At 35.4% G+C, this 18,806-nt stretch overlaps 1 protein-coding gene across 2 annotated transcripts in view; it reads right to left on the bottom strand.

The window, feature by feature from the left end:
- The window catches only part of dachb (dachshund b), a 39,341-nt gene extending 28,117 nt beyond the window's left edge, over window positions 1–11,224 (bottom strand). The window contains exon 1 of one of the 2 annotated variants that reach the window (XM_081361445.1): window positions 10,555–11,224. In XM_081361445.1, the coding sequence (XP_081217571.1) occupies window positions 10,555–11,006 (452 nt within the window). In that variant the 5' untranslated portion in view covers window positions 11,007–11,224. The remainder of the gene's footprint in view (window positions 1–10,554) is intronic. The other variant, XM_081361446.1, reaches the window with a different exon arrangement.
- Window positions 11,225–18,806: the final 7,582 nt, after the last annotated feature.

The raw sequence follows: 18,806 nt of genomic DNA, 5'->3' as shown, positions 1-18,806 counted from the left end.
GACAGAGAAAACACACAAAAGGAAAGAAAAAAAGAAGAAGTACATAACAAAAAATAACAGAAAAAAGTGAGGGAGAAAATGAATTAGATCACAGTGAGACAATTTGAGACTTATTCAGTGTTCAAAACCAATTTCATTTACAGCCTCTGACACTTTATATTGTACAGTATATTATGAAAAGAACACAATGCTTAGGCTCTGAATTCTGAATGTTGCTTATAATACTTAATATGTACAAGCACACACAACACAGAATGGTGGAGAAGAGTTTTGTATGGGTGAGAACAACTCCCGCTTTCTTCAGAAAATGTAAAAATCTAGTATATATTTATAAAAGAATGTTGTACATTATAAAAAATCTAGAGGCACAACATGCATGTTATGCATTATTAGGGCAAATTAAAACAGTTAGCTCTAATGTACACATACAGTGCTATGCATAAGTTTAGACACCCATACTAAAGTTGACTAAAAAATCATCTTTTGGAAACTGAACTTAATGCCTTAATTTAAAAAATTAGGAAAAATCCAACCTTTAAGGACACCAATTTTCTTTGTGAATGAATAATGTATCGTAAATAAATAAATGTTCTTCCTTAAAATACAGGGTGGATAAGTTTGGACACCCCTATGTTAAATTCCCATAGAGGCAGGCAGATTTTTATTTTTAAAGGCCAGTTACTTCATGGATCCAGGATACTATGCATCCTGATAAAGTTCCCTTGACCTTTGGAATTAAAATAGCCCCACATCATCACATAGCCTTCACCATACCTAGAGATTGGCATGGTTTTATTTCAGTTAGCCTAATAGCTAGTTTGATTTGCATTGAGAGATGATCTTATGGAAAGTACTCCATGCCAATCTCTAGGTATGGTGAAGGCTATGTGATGATGTGGGGCTATTTTAATTCCAAAGGCCAAGGGAACTTTATCAGGATGCATAGTATCCTAAAAAAATAAATAAATAAAATACTTAAAAATAAAAATCTGCCTGGCTCTATGGGAATTTAACATAGGGGTGTCCAAACTTATGCACCCTGTATTTTAAGGAAGAACATTTATTTATTTACGATACATTATTCATTCACAAAGAAAATTGGTGTCCTTAAAGGTTGGATTTTTCCAAATTTTTTAAATTAAGGCATTAAGTTCAATTTCCAAAAGATGATTTTTTATTCCTCTTTTTAGTCAACTTTAGCATGGGTGTCTAAACTTATGCATAGCACTGTATATACACACATTACTCCAGTCTTCACGGTCACATTATCCTTCTAATATGCTGATTTGCAGCTCAAGATACATTTAGAATTATTATCAATGTTGAAAATAGCAGTGCTGCTTACTATTTTTGTGGAACACTACCATTCAAAAGCTTGGGGTAGAAATTAAGTTATACTTTAAATCAACAAGGATGCATTAAATTGTTCAAAAGTGAGAGTAAAGACATTATAATGTAACAAAAAATATATAATTTCAAATAAATGCTGTCCGTTTGAACTTTCTATTCATCAAAGAATCCTGAAATAAAAAGATAATATAACTATATAGAAATATAAAGTGCATCACTGTTTCCACAAAAATATTAATAATAATACGAAAACTTAATAATTAATAACTGAGCACCAATACTAATAAAAACTGAGCACCAAATCAGCATATAGAATGATTTCTGAAGGATGATGTGACTGGAGGAATGACGCTGAAAATCCAGCTCTGCCATTACAGGAATAAACTACATTTAAAAATATATTCAAATAGGAAACTGTACTTTTAAAGTGTAATAATATTTCACAATATTACTGTTTTTAATATAGTTTTGATCAAATACATGCAGCCTTGATAAGAATAGACCATTCATGTTTTTGATTAATTCTGCATTTAAAAAAAATCAGAGTAAAATGTATTTAGAAGGATGTGTAAGAAGGATGACTACAGAGAGAGAGAGAGAGAGAGAGAGAGAGAGAGAGAGAGAGAGAGAGAGAGAGAGAGAGAGAGAGAGAGAGAGAGAGAGAGAGAGAGAGAGAGAGAGAGAGAGAGAGAGAGAGAGAGGCGGTTTATCTGCTGCTCTGTTTCTTAACCACACAAAGGCGGCATTCATTCTCTGTCTAAAAAGAATCACAGAAGCAAACGGAAAACATAAATGCTGATTTCTATTCATAGAGTGAAAGAGGAAAAGGGGCACAAGGAAACAACAACTGGTGGCTTAAAGCATTTTTTAATGCTTGTGTAAATATAGAAATGTCGTTGAAAGACAAAATGACCATGTGAACATAATTTATGAGAATGATTTACTTTTATGACACTTATGAACTGCTCTAAAAGCTAGTTAATGGTCTAATTATACTATAAGGAGCAACCTTATATTTATTCCGTTCTGAGAATTATTGAAAAAATAGATTTGTGTAATTGTGTCAACTGTGATCAAGCCTCTTTTGCAGATGGGAGGTTGCTAGGGTGTTCTGTGTGGTTGTTAGGTGGCTGCTAAAAGGTACAAGTTAAAAGAGCCCAAGACTCCCTGATTCAGTATACATTTTCACTGTTTTCCAGCATGTTATATCATGATAGCTTAGAAATAGCATCCCAATTTGAGCTTTTATTAATGTCTTTAGCATGAATATTATAACAAATGAGTTACACACTAAAGTTCAATACTTAGTTTTCACAGTTTTTTTAAATCACAAAAGTATTAGCAATAGTAAAAGTGACTCTTACAGTACGTTAGTAAGCTCCGCTAATGACCAAAATTCTACATTGACTGATTTTCAGTTTCTGCCTCAACCTCATGAATACTTCTCCTTCTTTATCTTCTACTCTTCCTGTCTTTCTTTTCCTCTTTGCCTCCTGCATATTAAAACATTTACTTATTCAATTCTCTCTATACTTTCCTCCCTCTCTGTCCTCTTTAGATAGAGGACATATTTGCAAGCCAATAAACAATCCTCTTGTGTGTGTGTGTGTGTGTGAGTGTGCGTGTGTGTGTGTGTGAAGTGCCAAGTCAGCACAGTCAGGGATGACACCTTGTGATCGGACAGAGACGCGAGCAGCATTCTCAAAGGTGCTACAGGGTGAGAATGGGAAAAATTGGGAGAATATATTAGACAGGAATGGAATAAACCAACACGCCACAAAAGGCAGGTGTTACAGTGATTTTAACACAAAAGAGTTTTCTTAGGCATGACAAAAAGAAATGAATCTCAAACTTATTCAACAGAGTGTAACAGTCAGGTTCCAGAAGTAAAAAATCCCATTCCTTTTCTGCATAAGGGAATTGATTTTTAGCAATAACTAAACCATTAAAGACAAACTGTGAGCTATGTTGTTAATCAATGGCATATCATTTTGTAGAAGCCATCATCCCGCATCATTTAAACCACTTTTTTTTTAATACTCATGTTTAATATTGCAATTCCTGGTGAAGAACTACATTACCCATGCAAAACAATCCCCACCAATCAGGGAATCAAGCAAATTGCGCCAAAATAACTCTTTACCGCCCACCCACTCCCATGAAGCACTGTGAATTACGTAATTGAGTCAATCTCCTTACACTTGCTAACAACTTAAATAAATAAATATATTAATATAGCTCTCACGCTAAATTGACCTGTTTAGAAAATCTGGCCCTAAGGCCGCTAGAAAAAGTGAACAACTCTTCCCCAAAATAAATTAATTCACTGTGGCTTATTCAGTTTCAGATTCAAAACTATCCATCCAAGTGTGGACAAAACAACTATTTAAAAGAATACAGAAAAGTGATAAAATCCAACGACAGTTTTCATGCTCTTTTCCATACATTGACAATAAAGCTTCAAAAAAGCACCGTCCATAAAAGTCCTCTGACGATTTGTGAGAGAAACACACCAAAACACAAGTAGTTATTCATTGAAATACTTGACACCTGACCTACATCTCCTTGGCGTTTTCACAAGAAAAATGTCTGATTTGTGAATGAGACAATGTTTTGAGTCAGTTCTTTTCAATGAATCAATTCATCTGGTTCACAAAAACTGTCTGAATAATTTGTTCACAAATTGGAATAATCCAATTCTATCTGATTATTTAATCCAAGGCCTGTTTTTCACACAAGGCTATTATATGACTTACACACACACACACACACACTTTAGAGCATGTGCCATGGACTACCATGATGATAAATTCACAATGCTTTTACATCGTTTTTGAGGTATGAAAAGCTTTCATTGTAATTGCATTGAAAAAAGTGGCTGAATTTCTTTTTTTACCCATTTTGGTCATATTGTTAAATATGAAAATATATAACGGTAAGTAAATGATCACAGATATTTTTGGATGAACTGCTCCTTTAAAAGGAAGGCATGAGAAAAAAAAACAGTGTTTGAAACATACTGTCAACTACCACTTTGTAATTTTTGTTTTCTTCAAGCCTCTAACGAAGAGGTGAGTAGGAAGAGAGGGCTTATCATGTGTCTAACATCCATCCATAACATCCACACCTCAACAGGAAAAAGCGTGGGGAGGGAGTGAGTGTGTGTGTGTGTCTCTGCTTGACTGTCTTAAGGGGAAACTGACTATTTTACAACAGCTTATCTCCCTCACTCAGATAAGAGATCCAAACAGAAGTCTGGTTTATTTTGTTCGGAGAAACATTATCACAACGCATCTATCCATCCGCATGTTACCCGTCTACATGACCGCAATGCAAACACTGACGCATGATCTCAACAGAAGTCATAAAGGAGGTCATGATGCTATGGCTAAAACAAGTGAGATGAGGCATCTGTTAGTCTGAAAACAAGCTGACTCTTGTTGCGTCTAGACGAGATCATTCATTTATGCGTCTGTGAACCCCACAAGCGTCAGGTCATGAAAAAAAGATGCCAGATTCCTCCTGTTTCATTCAGTATCTCGGGTACTTAACGTGCTAACCTGTCTCTTAGCACCTCACAATCAGCTAATCACTTGATGTAACATACAGAACTTCCCTTTGTGTTATAATCGCTACACAGGGCTATTGTCTCACAAGCTGTAAAAAGCTCTTAACGCTTCAATTGTCTGTTTGGTTTAACCAACCTATGACTGGAAAAGATTGTATCTTTCTAACTGAAAACAGAAGAAAGGTTTTTCCTGTGAAGGCAAAGCTGAATTTTCAGCATCATTACTCCAGTCGTCAGTGTCACATGATCCTTCAGAAATCATTCTAATATGTCGTTAGTCACGATCATGTCATGTTTAGTTTTTGTAGCTGGTTCTGTTTGGTTTCATGGTCATGTTCGGTTTCGTTTTCCTTGTTACCATTTGCCTCGTTCATAGTTTGCTACCATAGTTTCTGATTGAGTTATGCACCTGTTTCTTGTTCTGTTGATCATTCCTTGCCCTCAGTTCTTTCTGTTCATTGTTTGGCATCATCAATGTTTTTTTGTAGGTCCTGTACCTAAACTTTTTTTTATGTTAGGCGTTTATTAAAAGGATCAATCATTAATTCTGTCACGCATCATTCTTCGGATCTAAACTACACAGCCCCGTGACACTGATTTGGTTTCAAGAAACATTTCTCATTATTATCAATGTTGAAAACAGTAGTGCTGCTTAATATTTTTGTGGAAAATTCTTTGATGACTTAAAAGTTTCAAAGAACAGCATTTATTTAATATGGAGCCCTGCACATGACATGCAGAAAAAAAAGATGTATATTGTGGCCACAAATTAGGAATTTGTTCTCTCGTTTTAGTAAATATTGGCCATGAATTAAGAATTCGTCCCCACGACTTAATTAATTCTCTCGTTTTAGTAAATCATGGCTATGTTGTACTAATTTGTTTGCTCTTTTTGATAGCTAAACAAGGGAACGAACTGTTACAACGTGGCCATGATTTAGTAAAACGAGAAAACAAATTACTTTATGGTGCGCACGATTTATTTAAAATGAGGGAACGAATTAGTAAAACGTGCTGACGTATTAGTAAGTCGCGGTATCGAATTGGTCATTCGTGGCCACAATATACATGTCTTTACTGTCACTTTCGATCAATCTAATGTGTTGTTGATGAAGAAAAGCTTTAATTTCTTTTAAAAAATATATATACAGTAAATAGCAGCTGACCCTAAACTTTTGAATGGTAGCATTTAAATGTGCATTATGCAACTTTTCATGTTAAAAATACCCGTTTTTCTAACCCATACATGCTTAAACAATTGCCTGATGGGCTGAATGAGCCCTTCTCTGATCACTGCGATTGCCTCTATAATCCTGTACAGTAAAATAAATAAGAGGGATTCGGGCCGAATTTGAGACTGGGCGTGACGTCATGCGCGTTCAGTTGCAGTGTTGCAGTTTTATTTGTCGCCAGAGGGGGGCATAGTTCTGCAAAAACTCAGAGACTTGCGTTATGCACCTTTAAAGAATGCTATTTCTAAATATTTTTTTTTATAATTAAGACTAAATATACAGCAATGTGATTTTCTATCATTTCGAATCAGGCACTAAATAGAATATCTACAGTATAAAGCATACCCCCCCTACCCCCCACCCCGCCACACACACACATTAAATTACATTAAGCTGACTTAAAAAAATTGTTGAATCTTATAAAAATCGCTTAACTTGTTTTGATGAGTTAAAGCAATGTAAAACATATGTTGTCGTAACTTATTGATCATATAATTTTTTACAGTGTTGTTGCTTAATTATCTGAACCTGCAATCTAACAATCTAACTTTACTATCCATATGTTCCTGATGTTCACCTGGACTACACAATAACTTTCTGAAGAGGAAGTTTCTCATATTTACAGCCTGATTCTTGACAGAGAGGCACAATGCTGTGACGCATAAGTCGTACCATCCAACATCCGCTTCTGATGTGGACAAATGTAATTAAGTGTTATCAAAATGTCCACTTCACGCTACACATTAACCTCGCTGAGTGCAACTGCACCCCCAGAGAAGCTCATTAGTACTGAATGTACTGAATGACCTCAGCTGAGACACAACTCAATAAGGAATCAAATGAATGACTGCTGTTCTCCTGGTCTTTCACACTCACTGCTTAAAGCAGCACATAGTGTGGCCTGTTTTAGAACACTTTTTTTTTGTGTGTTTTTTATTTATTTATTCGCTTTGGTACTATTTTCACAAGTAAGGTGTACATTTTCAAAACTCTCAGTACAAAGATCCAAACTGATCACACTTGTAACACAGCAAAACCTGATGCAATGCTTTCATTCAGTTGCACATATTTTCAGTCCACATAATCATTGTTTCAAACACAAGATTACTGTAATAAGAAAATTTGGTTTAATCACCAAACCGCAACAGTATGATCTTCTTTCAGTTTAGTACTTTTAACAATCAGTTCATTTGAACAATGCAAAATGTTTCAAATCATCCTTGTTGCTGAATTAATTACAGTAATAAAGGCTACAGTTGCCAAATTAGAAAATACACTTACATTACCTAACTTATGTAATTGAATCCATAATGTTATGTGCTATCAAAATGCGTGATGAAGCATGACCCTTCTATTGATGCATCTCTTGTCAATCTGATGTTACTGTACACAGTCTCTCTCTCTCTCTCTCTCTCTCTCTCTCTCTCTCTCTCTCTTTCTCTCTCAACATAGTGCGGTGGTTATCATCTAAGATATATCACTTGTGTAAAAAAAAATTAATTAAATTTGGCTATCTGTATCGGAAATTGCAAACAAGTTCAGAAACTATAGAATCAATATCTATAGGTGTACTAAATGATACATTGATTAACCATGAAGATCAGTTGGATTAAATAATAGACAAATGTATTAAACTGAACGAGAAGAGATGCAAATAAAAAGTTTGATACTAAGAGCTTTATGAAAGGCAGTTACTGTGAATGAAACATTTATATAGATTAATTAAAGGATACTTTGTGATTTGTGTGTTGTACTAACACAATTGGGGGGGGGGGGGGTGCACTTTTGATGATCTATTGTGTTGAAATTGAAAGTTTTTGAATACCAAAATAGTACCAAAGCGTATAAAAAAAAAAACTAACAGGTTACTGTATTAACGCATTCTCCACTTAAGCAAAGTGCACTGATGAAATAGAGAAACGGCTTTACTACAGATTCTAAAGCTGGAACTCAGTCTGATCCTAGAGGCCATTCTATATTCATATTACAGCAGACATAGTCCACCGCAGGCCCAAGTACAGACTCACTATTACACCATGGATCACTTCATACTGACACAATCATGATTCAACAACATCTGAGGCATGGACTGTTTTATTGTGCTAGCTTCTTAGTTTTCAAATTCTTATTAATAAATGGTAATGTTCAGTGCATGACAAGCTAGGCAATAAAACAAGCCACCATTTGAGCCTACTGTATTCTTAGGATCACATATGGTGAGACATCACTGTTTATACAGAGAAATAAAATCACGAGTGTATGTGTGTGTTCTCCACAATATATGTCACAGGTCAATAAGCAGTTCACTCATGCAAAGCAGTGTAAACCATCTGCTAGGAAACATAATCCAGAAAACACAAAGGTGAAATGTGACCAATACTAAATTCTTAATACAATCAAAAATGATATTGTTCTTCCTGGAATCATATCATACTTTTTTATTAATGACTTAACAATGAATTATATTTCTTTAGCGGTACACTAGCAAATGGATGGCCTCAAACAGACATGAACTAAAAGCCACAAAACAGTGTTTGTTTTACATAATTATCTACAAGCAAAAAAAAAAAAAAAAACCTGACTGCTATTAAATGCTTTTCTCTCTCATCATTTTCTTAAAAGATCATAGTTTTAAATTTCAAGACGTTTTTTCTTCTTCAAGTTACTAGCTTCCTAATCTCACCAGAGGCAACAGTTCTGACATTCACACCCCATAAAAATATTTCCAGCAAACCTGCGAATGTATCCAAAAGTCCCTTTGAAACCTGATGACAGACTTTCTTCAAAACACATGACCTAATATGACAATATATCTCCCCTCTATTCAGTCATGGTCTCTGCACAAACAGACCGCAACAAAGAGAAGGATTAGGACATCACATTCAAAGCACCATATTTTAACCTATTGTCTGCTGTGAATAAAGCGCGACTGTAACGTGACTCTGTAGATGTTACATGATCCCAGTGTTTTCACAGCACTGTACAAAACATACTAAAATATATACAGTCATGTAGTTAATCACTTGGGCATTACACAGAAGCCATTACTCAAATGAAATGTTTAAATGCATTAAAGTATTAGGCTCCAAACTAATATGGTCTTTGCTAGGAAATGCAAACAAATTGGTTCTCTCTCTCTCTCTCTGTTTGGAAGAAGACTGTTATACTGATAGGTAATGAAACGTAACATAGGACGCTCGAAATGTCCTTAATAAAAAGCAAGCAGTGAGATCGGAAAGTGGATAAACAGTTGACCGATGCATATGCGTTTACATAAGGATCTGGAAAATTGATCTGTGTCACGTATGTGAGGATCTAAGGAGATTGAACAGGACAGGCATGCACTGGGCTTCAAAGAACGGCAATTACAATCACAAGCTGACGCACAACGTGTATTCACAGAACTAATGGTTCCTGACGGAACTATTCCATCCAATTAGAGCCATGGGTTTTCATTCAGGGGTCTATGGACCCCTGAGGGTCCCTGAAAGTATTCCAGGGTGTCCATGGAGAAGACAGATAAGCACATTGTAAGGCAAGCAAACTTCCTTGATAAAAGTTGTATCGTGAAAATTTACCTCATATAGAGGTTGCGGGACCTTGCATTGGCAGAATATCTGAGATGGTCCAAATGCAATCTGCAAACATTTCTTCTGTCATGAACATGTTTTTACCTTCTTTTGTTGGGCTTAAAGTAAACAATGTCAAGTGTAACCTTCTAGATTGTAAAAATGAAGTCTTGTTAAAAAAGTTTAAATTCTTGAAAAAACAAATGTTGGAATAATTAGTTGGCATAATATTTGATTGATTTTATTTGCTATTTACTTTTCAAATATGAATATCAAAAAATATATTTGGCTGCCAAATCAAAGTCAGTGGGATGTAACCAACATTCAGGAAGCCACATTGTCATTTGGCAAGAAAACCATAAAACAAAATCAGTCAACCAAAGTTACTCTCTTGTGTATTTAACAGACAAGTACTATTAAATCAATATATCTGTGGAACATTTGTGTAAAAAACATAAACACAAGGATTTCATTTCTAAGGACTTTCTTAGAGCTTTAGAGTTTTAAACTAGATTTATTCTTAATATTTATTTTTATTCTTAATAGCCTATTTCTTTCATCATTTGCCACCAAGTCAAAACTGGGGCTCCACTTGTTGCTTTTGAAAGGACTCAAGAGCAACATAACGGGACACTATGTTCCTCTACCCAACCCTGATGGAAAATACAATCCGTTTCACACATTTCTGCTTCTGTGCAGTTCTTTTAATACTGAAAAAGTATTGGAAATTATTTGTTTACTTTAGGATCTGCAATTTAAAAGTTAATGCATGCACATCAATAATTTAAACTTGCAGTAAAAAAAAAAAAAAAAAAAAAGAAAAAAAGTTATTCACCAAACGAACCTGGCATTGGTACAGTCGTTGTACAACGCTTCGAAATCCTTTCTGGAAATGAGTTTGCAGCGGTTCACTCCGGGCTGGATGGCACCGAGTCCGCGCAACACGCGCACCTGCTCCACGGAGCACACCACCGGGTTTATATCCAAACGCTTGAGTTTCGTGTACACGGTGTGCAGTCCGCCGACAAGGTGCTTCAAGAACAGGTCGAAGACTTGCGGGAGACAAATGAGCTCCTGACCATCAACGTTGAAAGAAGCGACTTTCACCCCGTGCACCTCCACGATTTTGCATTCGTTTGTCGCTACGCCGCTCGGAAGCGTCGCGTTCAGCGAGTTGATCAGACGCGGAGAGTCCGTGGGACTCGAGAAGAACGGGTCGGCTCTGAAGAGTTTACCGGACACCACAGAAGTCCCAGAGTGAACCGGAAGAGTCGCAGGAACAGCCATAGTGGTTATTACAATTAAATATCTTTAATGTGCCCTTTTACGTCGTCTACTTTCTCATCCCTCACTCTCTTATGCGCGTCCCTCTCTTGTGCACTGCGTCCAGAGAGCAAACTGGCAGCAACGAGCCGCGCGCCCCTCTTTACCCGTGTGAAAATTCAGATGAACGGAGCGCTTCACGGTTCGGTTGACTCCGCCTCTCATTGGAAGAATGATGCACCATTTTGCCAACCACATGTGCTCCAATTTATGCGTAAAGACTTCACTGGAGGGCGAGAAATTACAGCCCTCCTCCTCTATTGAACGAGTGTCCAGCTCAATGCTTCTCTCAAGCTGTTATGATAATTCAGACGAGACATCCCAACCCATATCTGAAACCATCCATCAATCTCAAAATTATTCTTAACTTTTTTTTTTCTCATTTTATATATATATATATAGGCTTTTCTAATTATTAATAGGCAATGTTTATTTGAAGTAACTACAAAAAGGCAGATTTATTGGTGAAGGCTATTTGCACAGATTCCGCCCACTCTGCTCACACAATTTACCACAGTACAAATAGCACATTAGCCTACTTCTATTTACATTTTGTTTGAATAGCTTCTTTCACTATTTAAAAGTATCACTTTCACTTTGTAAAGTACATACAGATATGCTATTTCCACATGTTGAAAACACAATTTACACTCTGTAAATAAAACTTACAGGGAATAGCCCATTTCTTAAAAAGAAAATCGTTTGTCACACCATGGAACATTTAAGTTGTTATTTTAGTTGTATAGCTACTATTATAGGCTACTTTTTAATATTTTGAATTAACTTTAATTTAATTTTAGTTTGTTTTAGTAATTTTGTTATGTGCTTTTGATTAATTTTTTTTTGTATTTAGCTTTAATTTATTTTTATTTCAGTTTGAGTAATTTTAGTATTTCAACAAACTTATTTTAAGTTATGGCAACATTTCTAATCATCCATCCATCTATTTATCCATTCGATAAAGTACTCTTGAACCATTTTTTTCCACGTAAACCTCTGCCAAAAAAAAATTACAATATTCAAAAAATATTTGGTAACACTTTATTTTAGTGTCCCTGTTACATATGTTACTGTACATGTACTAATAACAGTAAATGATGCATACTAAGTACTTACTATGTATTACTCAGTACTTAAATGTATAATTACACTGTAAAAAAGACTCCACTCATACACACAGAGAAAAAAAGTGCAAGAATGGTCCCTTTAGGGGTACAAAAGCCTGTCACTGGGGCAGTACCCTTAAAAAGGACATCTTTGTACCTTTCTTCTTTTTTTACCACAAAAAGATTCATAGTAGTACCTTAAGGTATGTATTTGTAGTAAGGCATATGCACCTTTTGGAGTAAAAATGTCCTTTTAAGGGTACTGCCCCAGTCCGCTGTGTTATACACACTAAATTGTTCATGCACACTAAATTGTGCGCGATAGTCCTCTGTCAAGAAAATAAAGCGTGAATCAAGAAGCATGATCCTTAGGCAATAAAAGAATCAGCTTTGTCTTTTATAGGTCAGGCTAAGTCAGGTACTCAAGCGTTTGAATGCCATCTGTTCAGCATCATTGGGAAAACAAGCTCACACATCTGGATGTGTCTGTGGAAAGACTTCTGTGCACCCCTCTCCTGGGACTCGTGAGAAATCCTTGGAGAAAAATGCCATTAAAATACCCCACACATCTCCTTAACAAAATTTGTGTCCCCATCAGGCATGCCATCTCTTTATTCACATTAATGAATTTGTAAAATCTCTTTTAAAGTGTTTAATGGAAAATGGATAGTTCAACCAAAAATTTTGTCATCAATTACCTAAACCTTATCTCACATTAAATCGATTTTCCTGAACATCACTGATAGAAACACCTTTGTTGTTGTAGAATTTGTAGCAAAATATGATTTAACTGTATATTAATAGGACAAAAGTACTATTAAATTAGATAAACTGGAAAATAAAGGCATTTTTTATTAGTGGCCTCAGGCTTTAGAAGCAGTTAGCTAAATATAGTACATACTATTTTGCTATAGAGCTTCCAGGCTATTTATTTTGAGATTATAATGTCTAGAACAATGGTCTTATCTCAGCATGAGCTTTTGATATACACACATTTAGAAACTAACTGACTCAGATGACATAAGTGAAGAGTAGTCATGAAACCATTATAAAACAGCATGCTGATAAAACTGGTTTAGATTTAAACAATTGATCAACACACGTGAAAAACTCCTTTTGGATATTGAGAAGCAACTTCACAACTTTCCAGTGTAGACCAAAGTCAGTACATGTGGGATTAGGATAAAGTGTCAGGAAGATGTCAATGACCTTAATGACAATTTGACCTGAATTTGCATATCAGGGTGAAATATAATTATGAACAGTAAGAATGAGGCTTTCTGCGAAACAAGGCTGGAGTTAATCCATTCAAATCCAATTTAAAGGAGAGAGTGTATAACTAGTCTTAGACTGACATGCTGCTCTTTAAATGGTTAATGGACAGTAAATTAATAGTGTGAAAGCTGTAGCTGCAGAAACAAACTCAATCATTTAGAGGTGAAGGAATGATTTGAAAATGGAGTATTAATATAAGGGTATTAATTTGCCCCCAAAAATGTATTCGTCACACATCAGGAAAAGGCTGAAAACTTTAAACATACCATTTGAACACTGTATTAATACTTCTGGCATTTCCGTCACCAGTTTTCACGTTATTGTTATGTGTAGCATGAAGGGAAGTTTTCCATCATATGTATTTAATTATATTATAGGCTATGTTGAATATCATTTTTAAATTTGCATAAAAAAAAATAAAATGTCAGTTAGCAGATGTTCTTATCCATAGCGATTTTACAATCTTTAAATCCTATTAACAAAACCTGTAATACACCAGTATCTATTTTTGACATGCATTCTTGAGGGGAAGTTAAGCATAATGGATTTGAAGTTTATTCATTTTTATGTGATTAACACTCAATTAAGTTAACAAAAGAGAATGATGAAAATTGCTCTATGGCATCTTACCTTTGTTTTTATATCATTGACAATTAATCATCTTGCTCTCAGGATCAAAGCTGAATATATTTATGTAAAAAAGTTAGATATTAAAGAAATTTTAGAATACTAAGCAACTTATTAACTCATTAAACAGGAAATATTACATACTTTGATACAATTTCTGTATAGATAATACTGTACACATTTTAATTGTTAAAGGGGATTTGAACACACACACACACACACACACACACACAAAACAGAAAAGGCAAGGTCAGTCAGTCAGAGATTTGGCTATGCATCAGATCACTTCAAGGGCGTAAGGAATGAGAGAATAAAGAAAGAGTAAGGCCCATATTTCTACTCCTGTCTTATCTATTTTTTCCCTTCTTTCAAACACATGCATTTACAGACAGAGAGACACACATATCTGCCACTCAAAAGAGCAGTATAAACATAATATATATATAAAAAGATCAGACGAGTGGCCAAACGTCTTCAGTAAATGGAAAAATAAATCCAGATGCACCAGAATAAACCTGACTATGATGACCTAGATAATGAAGAAGCCTCACAAATCTGATAAATACAGTATAGTACACAAGTTAATTATCTGCTATTTATCGGATGTGCATCTAGAATGATTTGTCGAAATTAAGCATGTCCCAAGCTATCACATCCAGAAAGAAATGACTGCCACATGTATGTCTCAGACAAGCTCTCCCTTTACTTTCTGCAGCTCTTTGTCATTGTGTGCAAATGAGAACAGATGTGTTGCTTATCTGGCAGATGCTAAAAACACTTACATGAATTTTCCTCTTGGTTAAATGAGTCTGAGGTGACAGCAGCCGAAAGTGACGCTGATGAAAGGTGAAGTCTCCTCCAGCTCAATTTTACTGCTGTTATTATACGCATGAACTGAATTTGGACATTTGTTAGGGCTAAATTTAGTAATAATTATTTAACAAAGCGCTCTGGACTTTCTCTAAGTCAAAAACACAAAAAACAAACAAAAAACAAAAGGGGATTGTGCATTTGTATTTGAAGTCACCCTGTTGGGAACTTTATAAATCTTTAATACATGTTCTCCCAGACACTAGTGCAGAACTCCTTGGACTTTTACGTAGAGGAAAATTAGCTTAATTATTAACTAAATTCAAATGAACTTTTTACTATACGTGGCAATATTGTACTTTTATAGTACAAAAATAATTAAATATTTAAAAATAAATGGATTGAATTAAACATATTTATTTAAGTATTAATATTAGGATCGGGGTTGCGATACTTACTTTAGTAGCTGTACTGTATAAGAGATTACTGTAGTAAAATCTGCTATCCCATCAATTTTCTTCCATTTACAATTCTAATAAATTGTAGATCCACTGCAGTAAAAACTATGAATGTGCAGCAACTAGCAGGCAGAAAAATACTGTAAACTTACACTAAAATGTCTGTAAAGGAATGTAAGTGCATGATTGTAACATTTTTTCTCATGTCTTCCTCTTCCACTCCATAGAAAATAATGACCAAATGATTTTGAAGATATGGCGCTGACCGATGCTGGAACCCAGTTTGGAATGTTGCATACCACTACAAGTGTTTGCTCAGCGATTCGACAACTGTGGGTTTTGCAAAGCTCAAATGAGAGATGTAAAACCACAACATTATGACAATGAAGACAAGGCTTATGACTAACATCTGAAGTCGAGCAGAAAGGAAGAAGAAGAAAAAAAGATGCAATAAGGTGTCAAATCAACTAGTCAAACATTAACAAATATTAAAATATTGAAAATGAAACCGCATTAAAATGGAAAAATTACATTTCCACCTGTTATACGGTCTGTGACACGTTTTCTCTCTTCTTGTCCACATGATGGCCCTTGTTTACTTTCCACCATAATATTTCCACCCCTCCACTCTCTTTTATTTCTCCCTGGTGCAGAAGAGATTCTCTCAGTTATTGTTAGACATAGTCTGACAGAACTTATCATTCCTTCACTGACTCCTCTTGTTCCATCAGTTTTCCTGGCGGAAAAGAGGAGTTTCCTCTGGGCTCCCTGAACATTGGCTACCGCAAGGCTCTAAATCATTGTTGTATCGCTTTTGACTCATCTTTCTGCTTCAAGTTCATCTCAGGGTTTGGAAGGCCAGGTAAGAGCTGGCACCAGGTTTTACGACTTTCCGTTCACTCTCCATAAAGGCAGAGGGAAAAAATGCCTGGCCAGGTTTTTTTTTCCAGAATGTTGTAGATATCACTGCCTTGGTTAAAGATGAGAAAAACACTGAGATCTGGAGCTGGAGAAAGTGATACAGCCTCATACAGTCCCATCAAAGACAAACATGTTGTCAACCTTTGCAAGTATGCAGAGTACGTTGTAGCATGTTCCTACATGTACTCCATGTGCACGACCAAATTTTGTGATTTATTTACTGTTGAATTTCAATTTTTAATATTAAGTCCTTTTGCACTGCAAATAATGTTTAGCATTTTAATTTCAATCAGTAAAATATATATTTTTTAATTGTCAGCACATGCTTATGCATTGGTTTAATACTTTTTGGTCTGGTTTCATAGACAGAGCTTAAATGAAGCCAGGAGTAGGCCTTACTTCAATTAGGACATTTAAAGGGTTAGTTCACCCAAAAATGAAAATTATGTCGAACGATATTCCATTCAAAAAATTTGCAAAACTCTAACCTTTCATTGAAGTAAAACAATTGAAAGTGGGGGGAAACTCACATTATGAAATAAATGTTTTTCTCTACTTCACGTTGGCCACAATTATTGGCACTGAATTATTGCAACATCCTTTCCCCAAGATAACAGCTCTGAGTTTTCTCCTATAATGCCTGATGAGTCTGGAGAACACCTGACAATCAGAGACCATTCCTCCATACAGAATCTCCAGATCCTTCAGATTCCCAGTTTCATGTTGGTTCTTCTTCTCTTCAGTTCACTCACTCATTTCCTATAGGGTTCAGGTCAGGGGACTGGGACGACCATGGCAGAAGCTTCATTTTGTGCTCAGTGACCCTTTGTTGTGGATCCTTGTCCTGATGGAAGATCCAACCACGGCCCACTAAGATTTCTAGCAGAAACTTTCGGGTTTAGATTTTTTATCTATTGGTATTTGCTAGAATCCATGATATCTGAACAAGATGTCCAGGACCTCCAGCAAAAAATAAATAAATAAAAAATAGGCCCACAACATTAAAGATCCAGCGGTATATTTAACTGTGGGCTTGGGGTACTTTTTATCCCTGTTTGCACCAAAGCCATCTGGTGGGTTTACTGCCAAAAAGCTCTTTTTTTTTGTTTTGTTTTATCTGACTATAGAATCCGGTCCCTTTTGAAGTCAGCCGTGTCTGACAACTGAATATACTGGAGTTTGATTTTGGATGAGCGAGGAGTATTTTTCTTGAAACCCTCCCAAACAACATGTAGTGATGTAGTTTTTTAGGCTTTCTGACCCCCAAGACTCAAGTAATCTCTGCTATTCTCTTTGGAAAGTCTTTGGCCACTCAAACTTTCTTGCTTACCGTGCATTAGGACAATATAGACACAAGTCCTTTTCCAGGCACATTTGTAACATTTTTAGTTGATTGGAACTTCTTAATTATTGCCCTGATGGTGGAAATGGGGATTTTTTAATGCTTTAGCTATAATTTCTTACAGCCACTTTCTATTTTGTGAAGCTCAACAATATTTTGCGGCACATCAGAACTATATTCTTTGGTTTTACTCATTGTGATGGATAATTAAGGGAATTTGGCCTTTGTGTTTCCTCATATTTATACTGCAGTGAAAAAAAGAAGTCATATAGGCAATTTTATGTTCCTGTAGTCAAAAAATGTAAATATTAATGGTAATATACTAAAGAGATATCAAAAATGATAGGGGTGCCAATAATTGTGGCCAACATGTTTTGGAGAAAGATTTTTCCCCCACTTTCAATTTTTTTACTTCAATGAAAGGTTTTTTCTTTTTTTTTTACATAAAAGGATCAAAAGGATAAACAATGCAGATTTATTTTTACAGCCATCTTTGATCATATTTACCAGGGATGCCAATAATTCTGACCACAACTGTGTATTACTGGTGTGCATCTTGAGATAAAACAATGGCACTGATATATGTTGCTTTCAGTTAAAACAGTTCAAACATGCATTTTAGTCTGGGACTAGGCTTAAGCCTTGTCTGTGAAAATGGGGGTTCCAGTTTGTTAGCTGATTTAGAGTAATATTTGTATTAGCTTTTTAATTAAAATGCTCTGAAAATCAAATCAAAATTGGAAATAAAAAGTAGAAAAAAACAATGTTACAAATGTTAAAGCAAAGTGTTACAACCATTCTCTGTCTCCCCTGCATAGTGTTTAAACTTATTTTTCCATGTTGGTAAAACTGTGTAAAAGGTTAATTGAATTTGCTTTCAAGTGTCATTCAGTCTAAGGATAAAATTAGTATGTGTGAAGGAAACCTGCTGATATAAAATCTCACAAATGTAAGCATTGATTAAACACTAAAAACCTTTTTACTTGCAATCTTCGACAGACCAATGCCATCAGTGCTATTGCCTTAATTAAAAAGGGCCAAAAAGTGCTAGAGGTTTTAATTGTGACTATAAATATGAGTTACTCCTGCATCAACCTAAATCCAAATGAAACTCTAATGCAGTAAATGAAGATGTTATCTTATTGACCAGAAAACAGGATATGATTTCACATGGATATGAGCACTAATAAATGTATGACGCATACAAGCATCTATTTTCAGCATA

Source organism: Scardinius erythrophthalmus (genome assembly GCF_964197995.2).
Source record: "Scardinius erythrophthalmus genome assembly, chromosome: 3".
Lineage (NCBI taxonomy): Eukaryota > Metazoa > Chordata > Actinopteri > Cypriniformes > Leuciscidae > Scardinius > Scardinius erythrophthalmus.
This window is presented reverse-complemented; position numbering and strand designations above follow the sequence as displayed.